The 17,343-nt window shown below is 47.6% G+C and overlaps 1 protein-coding gene across 5 annotated transcripts in view; it reads right to left on the reverse strand.

Annotated features, from left to right (window-relative positions):
* Positions 1 to 17,343, reverse strand: part of PIK3C3 (phosphatidylinositol 3-kinase catalytic subunit type 3) — a 128,709-nt gene that overhangs the window by 42,969 nt on the left and 68,397 nt on the right. For 4 of the 5 annotated variants that reach the window (XM_083354830.1, XM_083354831.1, XM_083354829.1 and 1 more), the window contains one exon: positions 4,889 to 5,057. In XM_083354830.1, coding sequence (XP_083210956.1) covers positions 4,889 to 5,057 — 169 coding nt within the window. Of the gene's footprint in view, positions 1 to 2,093; positions 2,110 to 4,888; positions 5,058 to 17,343 lie in introns of all 5 variants that reach the window. The other variant, XR_014491469.1, reaches the window with a different exon arrangement.

A 17,343-nucleotide genomic window follows, 5' to 3' on the forward strand; every position in this document is an offset into this window, starting at 1 on the left:
ACAGTCCTCCTCATCCTCCTCTCTTCAAAACCCTACTCCCTTCTAGCACTGATGATGTTACCTAGTTGGGTCATGAAACACCTGCAAGATGACAACCAAGCTCAGAGGGCACCAAGGACCCTACAGGGACCCTCAGGGTCACCTGAGTAGGTGTGCAGATGGGTGTGGAGCCTTCTTGCAACTGCTGAAAGGACTGTATTGTAGACTGGAGACAGATAGATCACCCATCCCTCAGGTGACCTTGAGGACACAGACGAACTTCCAGGTAGCCTCAATGACTCTCTAAAAGAAGGCAAATGAGCAGCTGTCTGCAAGGAGTGTAAATCCTTCCATTTCCCCACCGCCCAGTCAGAGCTGAAGAAGCTTCTGGGATGAGAAGCGAAACGTCTTCAAAGGAAAACAAGGAATTCCAGTTGCCTCCTGAAAAAAAAAGTCACCTTTGGGGCAACCATGACCTCAATGATGGACAATCTCCACAGACATTTAAGCGATGCAGTTTGGGATGAACGCCCTTCAGATGGTGTGGGAGGATGAACGGATTTCCAGAAAACATTGCAGACTCCGGGAACCATTTGCGCTTCAGTTTGAGATGCAGACAACGCGGGCTCATCCCCAACTGCCTGCCCCCGTCTTCAACGGTGAAGGGACCCAGGGCAGAAGGACATCCTGCAGCCAAGAAGGCTCCACCCCCATTTGCACCACTCAGGTGACCCTGAGGACACAGGTAAACCTCCAAGGGGCCTCAACGACCCTCCAAAAAGAAGGCAAATGATCAGCGGTCTGCAAGGCGTATAAAGAGCCTTGGTGGAGCAGTGGGCTAATGCCTCCTTAAGTAACACCAGCTGCCTGCAATTAGTGCAGGTTCGCATCCCACCAGGCTCAAGGCTGACTCAGCCTTCCATCCTTCCGAGGTAGGTAAAATGAGGACCCAGATTGTTGGGGGCAATAAGCTGACTTTGTAATAATGCCGCTTGGGGGGGTGTGTGTGAAAGCCCTAATAAGCAGGCATATACATAGAATGAAGGCTACTGCCAAGCTTGTAAGCCGCCCTGAGTCTTCGGAGAAGGGCGGGATATAAATGGAATTAAAATAAATAAATAAAATAAATAAAATAAATCCTTCCATTTCCCCACCAACCAGAGCTGAAGAAGCTTCTTGGATGAGAAAGCGAAACGTCTTCAAAGAAAAAACAAAAACAAAAACCCACAAGAAAGTCTAGTTGCCTTGTGAAAAAGGATCTTTGGGACAACTCTGACCCGGATTACTGAGAATCTCTATTTCTTCCCTTCTCTCCCCCCCCCCCCCCCCCGCACCCTTTCCTCCCAAGCCTGGTTCAAGTGGATTCCGTGAGCATGCCTTTGAAGCATATTTCCTTCCCATAATTATCTTTAATATCCCCACGCTTTCGTGCCTTTTATTCCCCATACATCATAAAGCACCCATAAAGATGTCTAGCCCTTTGCATTCCGCTCAGTTCAGGCAAGCAGGAGACCGAGACTAGCTCGGTGGCATTTTTACATTAGCCATCATATATCAAAGGCAATCAGGCTGCAAATGTTCGATCTAAAATGCTTTTTAACCATTTTTTTAAGAATCAGTTGCCAGCTCTCAGCCACCGGTACCCGGAGCAAATGCAGTTCATGAGTGGCAAATGCTCCAACACTGGAGGTTTTGAAGAAGAGACTGGACAAGCCGTTTGTCTGAAATGGTATAGGATGTCCCGCCTGAGCAGGGGGTCAGGTTAGAAGACCTCCAAGGTCCCTTCCAATTTTATTATTATTATTATTATTAACAAGCCGCCTCCAGAAGTGGCGAATGCTCCAACGCTGGAGGTTTGGAAGAAGAGACTGGATAGCCATTTGTCTGAAATAGCATAGGGTTTCCTGCCTGAGCAGGGGGTTGGACTAGATGACCTCCCAGGTCCCTTCCGACATTATTATTTTTATTCATAAAAACGTGAAACTCAGTCAACTGAACACTCAAATTGACTGGCACTAATGGTTGACACGGGTTGCTGCCAGCATCCTAGGTATTATTATTATGATGATGATGGTGATGGATGATGATGACGACGATGAAAATGTTCTACCCACCTGGTGGTGAGATGAGCTGCAGAGAAATTTAAGGAATAAATAAAAATGCACAGATAAAATAAATTGGATTTCACCGTCTCCTAGCTACATTCTTTTCCCTGATGGCGTCTAGAGATAGTCCTCGACTTAGGATCGCAACTGAGCCCCAAATTTTCCATTGCTAAGCAAGGTAGTCATTAAGTGAGTTTTGGGTCGTCTTTTACAACCTGTTCTGCAACGGTTGTTAAGTTGAATCACTGCAGTTGTTAAGGAAATCTTGCAGTCGTATAAATGAATCTGGCTTCCCCTATTGACTTTGCAGGTCCGAGGGCAGCTGGCAAAAATGTAGACTTAGTTTTCCATCCCCTTTTTCTGTAACGAATGTTCAGCTTTTCTGATAGCCTTTCCTTCTAGCACTTTGTAGTTGTTAGTTGCGAAGTCGGTCTGACCCATCGCGACCCTATGGACAACGTTCCTCCAGGCCTTCCTGTCCTCCACCATCTTCTGGAGTCCCTTTAAGGTCACGCCTCCTGCTTCAGTGACTCCATCCAGCCACCTCATTCTCTGTCGTCCCCTTCTTCTCTTGCCCTCAACCTTTCCCGGCATTAGGCTCTTCTCCAGTGAGTCCTTCCTTCTCATTAGGTGGCCAAAGTACTTGAGTTTCAACTTCAGGATCTGGCCTTCTAAAGAGCAGTTAGGGTTGATCTCCTCTAGGACTGACCGGTTTGATCGCCTTGCAGTCCAAGGGACTCGCAGGAGTCTTCTCCAGCACCAGAGTTCAAAGGCTTCAATTCTTTGGCGCTCAGCCTTTCTTATGGTCCAACTTTCACACCCATTTCTAGCACTAAGCAGGTATAATAATAATAATAATAATAATAATAATAATAATAATAATAATAATAATAATAATAATAATGACAATGATGATGATGATGGAAGGGATCTTGGAGGTCATCTAGTCCAAAAACAATTCCTGTGCTGATGTTTCACTGTGTCATACAGGTTGACATGAGATACTTTGAAGGCAGATACAGCATGCAGAATAACAGAGTTGGAAGAGACCTTGGAGGTCATCTAGTCCAACCCCCTGCTCAAGCAGGAAACCCTATATACCATTTCAGACAAATGGCTGTCCAATCCCTTCTTAAAAACTTCCACGGTTGGATCATTCACAGCTTCTGGAGGCAGGTGGTTCCACTGGTTAATTGTCCTCACTGTCAGAAAATTTCTCCTTAGTTCTAGGTTGTTTCTCTCCTTGATGGGTGCTCCTCCATTGTTTCTTGTCCTGCCTTCAGGTGCTTTGGAGAATAGGTTGACCTATCCATCTTTGTACGAGCCCCTTAGATATTAAAACATTGCTGTCATGTCACCCCTAGTCCTTCTTTTCAAAGTTGTTGTTGTTAGTTGCAAAGTTGTGTCCGACCCATCGCGACCCTATGGACAACGTTCCTCCAGGCTTTCCTGTCCTCTACCATCTTCTGGAGTCCATTTAAGCTCATGCCTCCTGCTTCAGTGACTCCATCCAGCCACTTCCTTCTCTGTCGTCCCCTTCTTCTCTTGCCCTCAACCTTTCCCAGCATTAGGCTCTTCTCCAGTGAGTCCTTCCTTCTCATTAGGTGGCCAAAGTATTTGAGTTTTAGTCTTTTCAAAGTAGACATGTCATAAAATGCTGTATAAAATTTTGCAAATATTGGAGGACTGCTATCTCTGAATGGATGTCAGGCTTTCCAGACAAAGTAGTCAATTTAATTTCCCTAACCCTAACCTTAACCCCTGACCCTAACACCAACCCTAACCCTAACCTTAACCCTAACCCAACTCTTAACCCTAACCCAACTCCTAACACTCATCCTAACCCTAACCCTAAAACCAACCCTAACCCATAACCCATAACCTTAACCCAATTCTTAACCCTAACCCTAACCCAACTCCTAATCCTAACCCTAACCTTAACCTTCACCCTAACCCAACTCTTAACACTAACACTAACCCAACTCCTAACCCTAATCCTAACCCTAACCCTAATGCAAATGCTAACACTAACGCTAACCTTAACCCTAACCCTAACACCAACCGTAACCCATAACCCTAACCCATAACCCTAACCCATAACTCTAACCCAACTCTTAACCCTAACAGAACTCCTAACACTCATCCTAACCCTAACCCTAACACTAATGGAAACCCTAACCCTAACCCTAACCCTAAAACCAACCCTCACCCATAACCCATAACCCTAACCTTAACCTTAACCCAACTCTTAACCCTAACCCTAAAACCCAACTCTTAACCCTAACCCTAACCCTAACCCTAACCTTATCCCAACTCTTAACCCTAACCCTAAAACCCAACTCTTAACCCTAACCCTAACCCTAACCCTAACCTTGACCTTCACCCTAACCCTTAACCCTAACACTAACCCAACTCCTAACCCTAATGCAAACGCTAACCCTAACTCTAACCCTAACACTAACCCAACTCCTAACCCTAATCCTAACCCTAATGCAAACGCTAACCCTAACCCTAACCTTAACACCAACCCTAACCCATAACCCTAACCTTAACCCTAACCCTAGGGCATCCTAACCCTAACCCTAACAACCCTAACACTAAGCCTAACCTTAAGCCCTAACACCAACCCTAACCCATAACCCTAACCCTAACCACCCTAGGGCATCCTAACCCTAACCCTAACAACCATAACCCCAACCCTAAGCCCTAACCCTAATCCTAACCCTAAATGAGAAAAGTGGCAAGGAAATATCTCTGAAAGAATGACCCAATAGTTGAGGGTTATCGAAAAACAAAATTCTAACCTGCGGAGATGAAGGAACGCCGTGTAGCACTGCTTCCGAAATTCCTGGTATTGTTCGCTCTGCGTCCCTCCCATTCCTTCTACCATTTCCTTATTCAGCTTCATGGGTGGTGGAAGAGGCTTCGGATCACGTCCCAGAATGTAGCCAAAATCAATGTGGAAAAGTTTGCCTGCATTGGGAACGTCAGGAAAAAAAAGCAAAAAAAAAAAAAACAAAAAAAAAACAACAACCCACACTACAGATTAGATTTACGGCTGGCAGGAAATTTACAAGACTTTCCTCTCTTTTTACTACTTAGAATAACAGAATAAAAGAGTTAGGAAGAGACCTTGGTGGTCTCCTAGTCCAACCCCCTGCTCAAGCAGGAAACCTAGAAATGCCTAGAAATAACAGGAGTCAGTCGAAACATCAGAAAGTTTGTGCAAAGATCAATGGCACAGTGGAAGACACAGTTGCAGGTCAATGGTGAGAGACTGGGAGAGGTTAATATCAAGTGAGGAATATTTCAAGGAGATTCATTATCACCACTACTATTTGTTATTGCACTGTTTCCTCTGTCAACAATACTGAATAATAATGATAATGATAATGATAAGAAGAAGAAGAAGAAGAAGAAGAAGAAGAAGAAGAAGAAGAAGAAGAAGAAGAAGAAGAAGAAGAAGAAGAAGAAGAAGAAGAAGAAGAAGAAGAAGAAGAAGAAGAAGAAGAAGAAGTTGGAAGGGACCTTGGAGGTCATCTAATCTAACCCCCTGCTCAGGCAGGAAACCCTATACCATTTCAGACTAATGGTTGTCCAGTCTCTTCTTAAAAACTTCCAATGTTGGAGAATTCACAACTTCTGGAGGCAGGTTGTTCCACTGGTTAATTGTTCTAACTGTCAGGAAATTTCTCCTTAGTTCTGTGTTGCTTCTGTCCTTGGTTAGTTTCCATCCGTTGCTTCTTCTCCTGCCTTCAAGTCCTTTGGAGAACAGCTTGACTCCCTCTTCTTTGGGCCAGCCCCTGAGATACTGGAACACTGCTATCATATCACCCCTCGCCCTTCTCATCATTTAAACTAGCTATACCCAATTCCTGCCAATTGTTTTTCATGTGTTTATAATATATGGAGATAATATGGAAGGAGGAGAGTCTTCTCTGCTTTTGTCCCTGCCCTGTTGAGTTTGCTCCCCCTAGAAGTGAGACAGGCCCCCAACCCTCAGAGTAACAGTTGGAAGAGACTTTGGAGGTCATCTAGTCCAACCCCCTGCTCAGGCAGGAAACCCTATACCAGGGGTAGGCAAACTTGGCTCTGTTACGACATGTGGACTTCAACTCCCAGAATTCCTGAACCAGCTGTGCTGGCTCAGGAATTTGGGGAGTTGAAGTCCATGAGTCATAACAGAGCCAAGGTTGCCTACCCCTGCCCTAGACCATTTCAGAAAAATTGTTGCCTTAAAAACCTCCACTGTTGGAGCATTCACAGCTTCTGCAGGCAGGTTGTTCCACTGGTTAGTTGTTCTCACTGTCAGGAAATTTCTCCTTAGTTGTAGGTTGCTTCTCTCCTTGGTTAGTTTCCATCCGTTGCTTCTTCTCCTGCCTTCAGGTGCTTTGGAGAATAGCTTGACTCCCTCTTCTTTGGGGCAGCCCCTGAGATACTGGAACACTGCTATCATGTCTCCTTTTTTCCTAGTTTAGACATAACCAATTCCTGTCAACCATTCATTTAGCTACAGTTGAAAGTTAAAATAGCTCTGAAAAAAAAACCAAACCCTTATGAGTGGTCCTCACACTTACAACCGTCCTAACATCTCCCATGATCAAAATTTGGGTGCTAGGCAACTGGCATGTCTTTACGATGGCTGCAGTGTCCCGGGATCATGTGATCATCAATTGTGACCTTCCTAGCAAGCTTATTGAAAAGTAAAATCAACAGGGGAAACCGGATCCACTTAGGGATCACATGATCCACTTACTAAATGCGGGAGTTTGCTTAACAAATTAGAGAGGGCTACTGCCTTCGCACTTGTCACCGGAGTTTCCCTGAAGCATTTATTTTTATTTTATTTTAATTCCATTTATATCCCGCCCTTCTCCGAAGACTCAGGGCGGCTTACAAACTTAGCAGTAGCCTTCATTCTATGTATATGCCTGCTTATTAGGGCTTTCACACAAACCCCAAGCGGCATTATTACAAGGTCAGCTTAATTGCCCCCAACAATCTGGGTCCTCATTTTACCTACCTCGGAAGGATGGAAGGCTGAGTCAACCTTGAGCCTGGTGGGACACAAACCTGCACTAATTGCAGGCAGCTGGTGTTACTTAAGGAGGCATTAGCCCACTGCTCCACCAAGGCTTGGGATAAACATTTTTTTTAAAAAAAATAAGATGCTGGATGATATAACTTTGATCAAGCAGAGATCCTCTAAATATGAAGAGCTTTTAGTATTAATGCTGGCATTATTGAAAATTCTTGTATTCCACTTTAACGTTTCTATCATTGATTTGCTTTTGTTTTTTTTGTTTTTTTTTTTCCTGCTGGTTGAGTCATGAAGCAATTGACGGCACTAAACCAGTAATGTGGAAAACTGGAAAACGTGCCATATTTTTTTTAAACAATGACACACTATTGCTTTGTATGGAAGTCTCAGATCGGCCACCAAACAAGCTTCAGCCCCGATTCGTTTCACTTGGATGGCAGCCTGCCATAAAATGTGGGGGAGTTGGAAGGGGAAGACAGGGCGGTAAAATCCAGTCCGGTTCCAAGCTGGGAGAACGGCGCAGGAACCGATGAATTTCAAGGCAAGCTGCAGGAAAGGAGGTCTCCATTTGTCTATGGCGATTCTCAGTCATCCAGGCCATGGCTGTCCCAAAGATGCTTTTCCATGAGACAACTGGACTTTCTTTTTTTTCCCTTGAAGACCGTTTTTTTAATGTATGTATGTATGTATGTATGTATGTATGTATGTATGTATGTATTTATTTATTTATTTATTTATTTATTTATGGGATATATGACGCCCTATCTCCTGAAGGACTCAGGGCAGCTAACAACAATAAAAATACAATAATACAAAAGTTTAAAAAAAGAATTAAACTAGCAGCCCCAATAATAAGTTAAAAACATTTTAAAAATCCCTGTCAGTCCAGGTCAGCCTGATGGACAAGGAATGTTTTAAGGCCGCGGTGAAAGGACCGAAGATCCGGGGCCATCCGGAGCTCAAGGGGAAGTTGGTTCCACAGGGCTGATGCTTCCACAGAGAAGGCCCTCCCCCTGGGGGTCACCAGCCGACATTGTCTAGCCGACGGCACCCTGAGGAGGCCCTCCCTGTGTGAGCGCACTGGGCGATGGGAAGTAGTTCCTGGCAGTAGACGGTCCTGCAAATATCCCGGGCCTAGGCCATGTAGGGCTTTAAAGGTAAGTACCAACACCTTAAATCTCACCCGTTTTGCTTCTCATCCAAGAAGCTTCTTCAACTCTGACTAGATTGTGTGGAACGTAAGGAGTTATATTCCTTGCAGACGGCTGGTCATTTGCATTCACTTAGTCGTTGAGGCCAGTTGGAGGTTTATCTCTGTCCACACCCACTTGCACTACTCAGGTGATCCTGACGACACTCATAAACCTCCAAGGACACAGGTAAGCTTTCAAGTGGCCTCAGTGACTCTCTAAAGCAGACATGTCAAACACAAGGCCCGGGGGCCGGATCTGGCCCGCGAAGTGGTTTCATGTGGTCCGCGAAGCCATCCTGGAAACAGTGAGGGAACGGCCCCCACTGCCTTGGCCCTGGCCCAGAGACCCTCCTTCTGCCAGAGACCCTCAGATCTGTTCCACTCCGGCCCAGGCCCCCATAGGCACCCTTCATGCCCACCCAGTAGGCCATATGCACTCTAGCCACGCCCCCCCAGGTGGGTATGGCCACGCCCACCCTGGCCATACCCACCCGGCCCCTTGAGGGCAACCGCAATGCTGATGCGGCCCTCAATGAAATTGAGTTTGACACCCCTGCTCTAAAGGAAGGTGTGTGTCATCTGTGTGTTTCACTTTGAGAGTGGGCAACTAAATTTCATTTTGGATGTGTGCCGTTGTGCCCACAGTAAAAAAAAAAGGACAATAAATCTTGTCTTGTCTTGCCTTATCTCACCTCACCTCACCTCACCTTATTATCTTATCTTATCTTATCTTTTAAAAGACAAAGGCTACTCTTTTGAAGACAGCAAAGTTTTAGTTTAGTTTAGTTTTATTTGATTTCTATACCGCCCTTCTCCCTAGGGACTCAGGGCGGTTCACAGGGCATATATAAATAACAATACAAAAGTTAAAAGGATATTAAATCAGTGCCCGATTAAAAACAACAATAATAAATACTAAAAGTCAATTTAAAACCCATATTCCCCCGTCAGGCCAGACCAGCTAATTCAAATAAGTGGGTCTTCAACCCGCGACGGAAGGATCGGAGGTCAGATGCCATCCGGAGCTCAACCAGCAGTTGGTTCCATAATGCCGGAGCGCCCACAGAGAAGGCCCTCCCCCTGGGGGCCACCAGTCAACATTCCCTGACCGGAGGCACCCTGAGGAGGCCCTCTCTGTGGGCACGTACTGGGCGGAGGGAAGTTGACGCCGGCAGCAGGTGGTCCCCGAGGTAACCTGGACCCATGCCATGTAAGGACTTAAAGATCATGACTAGGACCTTGAACCTCACCCGGAAGACAACTGGTAACCAATGCAGCTCGCGGAGCAAAGGTGTAACATGGGAGTACCGGGAAACTCCCAAGACAACTCTCGCGGCCGCATTCTGTACCAGTTGGAGCCTCCGAGTGGTCTTCAAGGGAAGCCCCATGTAGAGAGCGTTACAGTAGTCAAGGCGAGAGGTCACGAGCGCATGAGTGACCGTACACAAAGCATCCCGGTCCAGATAGGGCCGCAACTGGCGCACCAGGCGAACCTGGGCGAAAGCCCCCCTAGTCACGGCCACTATGTGGTCTTCCAGAGTAAGCCGTGAATCTAGGAGGACTCCCAAGTTGCGCGCCCTATCCACGGGGGGTAAAAGCTCACCCCCCATAGAAAGAGATGGAACATTTTGGATGTCCCGGGATGCCGGAATGTACAGCCACTCAGTCTTGTCAGGGTTGAGTTGAAGTCTGTTCCTCCCCATCCAGACCCGAACCGCCTCCAGGCAATGAGACATCACAGCGAGGGCATCACTGGGGTGGTTTGGGGTAGAAAAGAAAAGTTGGGTATCATCGGCATATTGATGATACCCAACTCCAAAACCACGAATGATCTCACCCAGTGGTTTCATATAGATGTTGAACAGGAGAGGCGAGAGAACCGACCCCTGAGGAACTCCACAAACGAGAGACCTAGGGGCTGATCTCTGCCCCCCTGTCAACACCGACTGCGAGCGTCCCAGGAGATAGGAGGAGAACCACTGAAGAACTGTGCCTCCCACTCCCAATCCCCTGAGACGCCGCAGCAAAATACCATGGTCGATGGTATCGAAAGCCGCTGACAGGTCTAATAGGACTAGGACAGAGGAATATCCCCTATCCCGCGCCCTCCAGAGATCATTCACCAGAGCGACCAATGCCGTCTCCGTGCTGTACCCGGGCCTGAAACCCGATTGGTAGGGGTCCAGATAATCCGCTTCATCCAGGACCAGAGGGAGCTGATGCGCCACCACACTCTCAACAACCTTCGCAAGAAAGCGAAGGTTGGAGACTGGACGAAAGTTGTTCAAAACGGCTGGGTCCAGGGCAGGCTTCTTGAGGAGAGGTCTCACCACCGCCTCCTTCAAGACGGTGGGGAAATAACCCTCACTCAGAGAAGCAGATATAACCGCCTGGAGCCAGCCTCGTGTCCTCTCCCTAGCTGCATAAACCAGCCAGGAAGGGCACGGGTCCAACAAACATGTGGAGGAGCTCAGCCTCCTCATAATCCTGTCCACTTCATCAGGGGTCACAGAATCAAACTCTTCCCAGATAACATTGACAAGACCGCCCGTGTCCTGATCGCCTGACTCTGCCCAGCTGGAGTCCAAACCGGTCCGAATCCGAGCGATTTTATCCGACAGATGTTGACTTAATTCCTCGGCACGACCTTGCAAGGGATCCTCCCTCACCTCCTGATTAAGAAGTGAGCGAGTCACCCTAAACAAGGCGGCCGGGCGATTATCTGCGGACGCGATGAGGGTGGAGAAGTAATTACACCTCGCCACCCTCATCGCTGCGAGATAAGACCTAATATAGGTTCTTAACCGCAACCGGTCGGGTTCGGATCGGCTAGACCTCCAGCAGCTCTCTAGGCCCCGTTTCCGACGCTTCATCTCCCGGAGCTCCGCGGAAAACCATGGAGCTCGCTGGGATCTGCGCCGGGTCAGGGGCCGCAAGGGTACAACCCGGTCAAGTGCCTCAGCGGCTGCCCTTTCCCAGGCTTCCACTAAGGCATCCGCCGAGTTGTGAGCAGTGGAGGCAGGTGGGGACCCCAGCGCCGCTTGGAATCTATCAGGATCCATTAAGCGTCTGGGGCGGTACCATCTAATTGGCTCCGTACCCCCACGGCGGGGGGTGGCAAAACGGAAGACCAGCCGCAGGAGATGATGATCGGTCCATGACAGGGGCATAATAAATGGAGAGCCCCCACCAAGATCATCCAACCACCGTCCAGATAAAAAAATCAGGTCAAGGGTGTGGCCTCCCTCATGAGTAGGTTCAGAAATTACTTGCGTCAGGTCCATGGCCATCATGGAAGCCATGAACTCCCGAGCTAGCTAAGATGAGCCTCCCAGGGATGGTAGATTGAAGTCTCCCAAAACAATGAGTTTGGGAAACTCAACCACCAACCCCGAGAGGATATCGAGCAGCTCGGGCAGGGCTGCCGCTGTGCGACTAGGCGAAATGTACACCAGCAGCAAGCCCAACTGCGCCTCTGAACCAAATCTCACAAAGAGAGACTCACACCCGACTATCTGAGGAACGGTGGCCTCCCGCGGACATAAGGTCTCCCTCATAGTCACCGCCACACCCCCACCCCTACCATGAGCTCGTGGCCGATGTAGCACCCGGAAACCTGGTGGGCAGATGTCAACCAAAGGGACCCCACCCTCTGGGCCCAACCAAGTCTCCGTGATGCAAGCCAGGTCCGCGTGCTCACCCTCAACTAAATCCCTGATGAGGGGAGCTTTGTTAACCACAGACCTGGCATTCAGGTACACCAGCCGGAGCTCAGGAGGCTGCACATCCTCGCCCCCGGAACCTCGAGGAAGAGGCAGAGGGTCGGAGCGCCTCACCGCTTGCAAATAGCGGAGACGGCCCTCCCGGTAACGATACGGCCCTCTGTCTATCCACCTGCTGCCATTCCCCGTCGTGGGAATCGGTAATCCCACGACCCGCTCATGAGCCCCGGAGACAACCACACCCCGTTCTCCCCCCGGGCAGTCGGACCCAAGTCTGGCCTGAGCCATGGTTGATTGGCCACCCCCCAAAGCCAGACAACCCTTATCACCCACCCCTCTCCCTAACCCTATAAAAAATTTAGATAAAAAAATGATCAGAGGCCTTCTATTAAATTTATGCTGACGGCCCCTGCCCTGCCCAGCCATCTCTCAGGGTCCCAAAACTCGGGCCCGTCATCGAGGTTGAAAGTGTTTAAGGAGGCAGGTCGCACCCAGGAGAGGGGGGCTCCCCTGAGGGCATACAAGTCCGTGCTAGTATATTTTCGCATGGGTCTAGCAAGTCCAGGATAGGCGTCCCATTAGTTGTGTCCATGGGAGGATCGAAGCATAAAGACAGATATCTAGGTCCCCACCCAACTTCACTGCCACTCAGTTGGGTGCCCCCAGAGACAGGCCACCCCCCGCCCTCTCACGACGGGTTGCAACTCTGTTCCTGGAGGTGGACCAGATATCCTCTGGGTAGGCAAACCCCATAGAGCTCCCACCTCCATGGGGCTGCAAATGGAAAAAGTCAAGCCACTCTCCCACCGTGGCCGATACCCAGGTGTGTCCAAAATCCAAGGGGAGAGGGGGGAGGGTAGGCAGGAAGATGATAAATATGTATGTCCATATGTCCGAGGCAAAAAGGGTAGGCAGGCCAGGATAGTGAAGATGGTCCAAAATCGCCGTCGTCGCTGCAAAAGCAGTCCAAAAGCGGTGCAGGAACCACGTCATCTTTGCACCATTATGATGATCCGCAGTCGTCCACATTTTGGATAGAGAGGACCGCTGGTTTGAAAGAGGGATCAACAAGGCCATCTAGGTCAAAATTGAACAGCCTCTCTCAACAGAGGGGGAGGGACACGACATTGTCTATCTCCAGTGTTACAACAATGTCCTTTCAGCAGTTCCAAGAAGGCTCCGCACCCATTTGCACCAATCAGGTGACCCTGAGAACAAAGACAAACCTCCAAGTGGCCTCAACGACTCTCTAAAAGAAGGCAAATGACCAGCTGTCTGCAAGGAGTAGAAATCCTTCCGTTCCCCACCATCTGGCCAGACCTGAAGAAGCTTCTTGGATGAGAAGTGAAATGTCTTCAAAGGAAAAAACAACAACAAGAAAGTCCAGTTGCCTTGTGAAAAAGATCTTTTTTGGGGGGTGGGTGGGTGGGGCTGGTGTTTCCATTTATTTAGGAATCAGAAGAAAAGTAATCTAGCAATCCTGTCTGGGACAGCCTGTCATGGGGAATAGAGTGATTTTTATATCCTTCTGGAGTTTTTGAGATTGAGTTGCCCGATGGGATTATTTGATTAGTTTAGATTCTGTATTCCAACTGTCCTTATTTGGTTTCCTGGGTGGTGGTGAGTATCCTGGGGGGAAAGCGGGGAATGTAAACTCTGCGTGGCTTTGTGTCTCCTGACTTCCTCCTTCATCCTCTTCAATTCAGCCTGTTTCAGTCTTCTCATCAGGGTTACTTGAGGCCATTCTGGCTGGAAGGCAGGGATTGCTTTAGCTTCTATGGATGGTTTTTCTTCGCTTTGAGTCTCACCGGCTCAAGGTTGACTCAGCCTTTCATCCTTCCGAGGTCAGTAAAATGAGGACCCAGATTGTTTGGGGAGGGGGGGGGGAAGACGCTGACTCTGTAAACTGCTTAGATAGGACTGTAAAGCACTGTGAAGCGGTATATTTCTGGGAGTCTACCTCTGTGAAGATCTGACCTGGAAAGTTAACACAACTCAGGTGGCTAGAAAGGCCCAACAGAGGCTTCACTTTCTTAGGGTCTTGCGGAAGAACAGGGTAGAACAACAGCGCCACTCAGAGCCCTCTCTGTGGGCACCCGCGCCATACCTCGGAGGTGGCAACTGTCCCTCTTCAACCAGCTGCCTGCTAACTTGTTGAGGTCCCACGTGGCCGGATGCACGTGGGCTAGAAAGGCCCAACAGAGGCTTCACTTTCTCAGGGTCTTGCGGAAGAACAGGGTAGAACAACGGCTAATGACCCTCTTTTACCGGTCTACTATAGAGAGCGTCCTTTCGTATGGTATTGTGGTTTGGTAGGCTGGTCTGACAGCCGCGGACAGGAAAGTATTACAGAGGGTGGTGAGCACAGGACAAGACATTGTGGGCTGTCCCCTGACACCACTGGATGACCTCGCCAGGGCTCGTTGCCTTGGAAGAGTGAGGAAGATTCTCAGGGATGACTCACACCCTGGATGGTATCTCCTTACTCTCCTACCATCAGGTAGGAGATATAGGAGTATAGCCAGCCGTACCAACAGGCTGAAAAATAGCTTTTATCCGTGGGCTGTTAGGCTTTTGAATGGGATATAATCTCTGTGAACTTATGCAGAATTGACTTGGGAGGCTGGTGTGTGGTGTAGTTGGTTCACATGGTGTGGTAGGATGGAGGGTTTGTGTTACTGTGTGTTGGGGGGAGGCTCAGCTAATCTCAATGTACACATGTTGTACTTTGACAATAAAGGTTTATTATTATTATTATTATTATTATTATTATTATTATTATTATTATTATTATTATTATTAGTATTAGTATAAGCACTATTGCCCTTCCTTCCTTCCTTCCTTCCTTCCTTCCTTCCTTCCTTCCTTCCTTCCTTCCTTCCTTCGGTGGCACAACAGATACAATGGAGTACTGCAGGTCAACTCTGCCCACTGCCAGGAGTTTGATCCTGACCAGCTCAAGATGGACTCAATTTTCTATCCTTCCGAGGTCGGTAAAATGAGGACCAGATTGTTCGGGTGGAGGGAGACATTGACTCTGTAAACTGCTTAGAGAGGCTGTAAAGCACTGTGAAGGGGTATACAACTCTAAGCACTATTGCTATTCCTTCCTTCCTTCCTTCCTTCCTTCCTTCCTTCCTTCCTTCCTTCCTTCCTTCCTTCCTTTCTCGGGGAGCACAGCAGACAGAATGGAGTGTTGTTGTTGTTAGCTGCGAAGTCGTGTCTGACCCATCGCAACCCCATGGACAACGTTCCTCCAGGCCTTCCTGTCCTCTACCATCTTCTGGAGTCCATCTAAGCTCACGCCTACTGCTTCAGTGACTCCATCCAGCCACCTCATTCTCTGTTGTCCCCTTCTTCTCTTGCCCTCCATCTTTCCCAGCATTAGGCTCTTCTCCAGTGAGTCCTTTCTTCTCATTAGGTGGCCAAAGTATTGTGAAGCAGTATATATTGTAAGTCTAAGGGCTTTTGCTATCAGTCATGTGGTACTTGCCCTGTGCACACATCCCCTTGCAGTCACAGCGGTCCTGAAAAAAAGTGACTTATGTCGGTTGTTCACACTTACGACCATTAGAGCATCCCCAGGGTCACACGATCAAAATTCGGACACTTGGCAACTGACTCATATTTATGAAGGTTGCAGTGTCCCGGGGTCACGCGATCCCCTTTTATGACCTTCTGACAAGCAAAGTCAAAGGGGGAAGCCAGATTCACTTAGCGACCGTGTCTCTAACTTAACAAATGCAAGTGATTCACTTAACAAGTGTGGCAGGAAAAGGGGCAAAGCTCCCTTCATGAACGTCTTACTTAGGACACGCCCAAACTATATGAGTTCTTGAATTCATCCTTCTATCTCCTATTGAGGACTTTCTATCTCTCTCTCTCTCTTTTTTAAAAAAAATAATATTTTATTAATTTTCCAATTTTACATTTAGGTATTTAAAAAGCAACATAAGAGCCTTGGTGGCGCAGTGGGCTAATGCCTCCTTAAGCAACACCAGCTGCCTGCAATTAGTGCAGGTTCGAGTCCCACCAGGCTCAAGGTTGACTCAGCCTTCCATCCTTCCGAGGTAGGTAAAATGAGGACCCAGATTGTTGGGGGCAATTAAGCTGACTTTGTAATAATGCCGCTTGGGTGTGTGTGTGAAAGCCCTAACAAGCAGGCATATACATAGAATGAAGGCTACTGCTAAGCTTGTAAGCCGCCCTGAGTCTTGGGAGAAGGGCGGGATATAAATGGAATTAAAATAAAAATAAAAATAAAAATAAAACATGGTGACTGGGTTAATCAATAGTTCGATAACAAAACCTTGGGTGGAAATCTCAGGTTACAACGTCAGATATTTCCTCTCTTTTTCCCTTAACTTTTATATGTGGGGAAATTGCTTTGCTATCTCTTTACTTGAGGAATACTGGTCACCGTGTGAGATGCGGAAATACCTTGGCCTATTGAGGACTTTCTCAAAAGCCATCAGAGAGAGAGACCTTTCCGCTCGGCTGGACCCAACTTCCCATGCAAACGTGTTTCATCCTGCATTCATTTATCTAACAGAAATTCCCAGCATCAAGCCCACACGGTTTGATTTAAAGATGTGATTTAAAAACAAAACAAAAAAAAATAAGCAGAATCCCAGAAGAATCGACTCCGTGGTACCATATGGAACTGGCTTAAGTTACGTCCCCTGTTGCTCAAAAAAAAACCCGGTAAAGGATATTACTCACCCAAAGCACAACACATTAAAAAAACCCACCACAACAACCAAAACCCCGTTTTAAACCAGCAGGCTCTGATCTATGTTGTAAAAATACACGCAAGTTATTTAATTACGGACATTTAGAGAGCTCCTTCTAACTGCTAATTTATGTTGAGCCTGTCTTCACGTTGAGTCTAGAGATGCATGAAAAGAAACGGCGACAACAGAATTAAGTCCAGAGAGACTGTAATTATGCTTCTTATCCAGCTTGGTACGGAAGGAATCAAGAGGCGTTAATTAATCTGAGGCATACAGTATTTGCATATGTAACTGATACGGTAGGTCTTGTGGACCAACACGTTTCAAAAGGCATCGGATCAGCAAGAACGAGTGTCACAGCAGCGGAAAAAAAGTTAAACAGAGCCTCCATTCTTAATAAGTGGTTTGGTCTGGAGTTTCTCCGTCTTCCAGGTCATGGTGGACCCAAAGATGCTTTTTTCAAGGCTTCCCCATTTTTTCCCTCTTTGAAGACGTTTCGCTTCTCATCCAAGAAGCTTCTTCAGCTCTGACTGGATGGTGGGGAATGGAAGGATTTATACTCCTTGCAGAC

The sequence above is a fragment of the Vipera ursinii genome, assembly GCF_947247035.1.
Source record: "Vipera ursinii genome assembly, chromosome: 2".
In the NCBI taxonomy this organism is placed as follows: Eukaryota; Metazoa; Chordata; class Lepidosauria; order Squamata; family Viperidae; genus Vipera; species Vipera ursinii.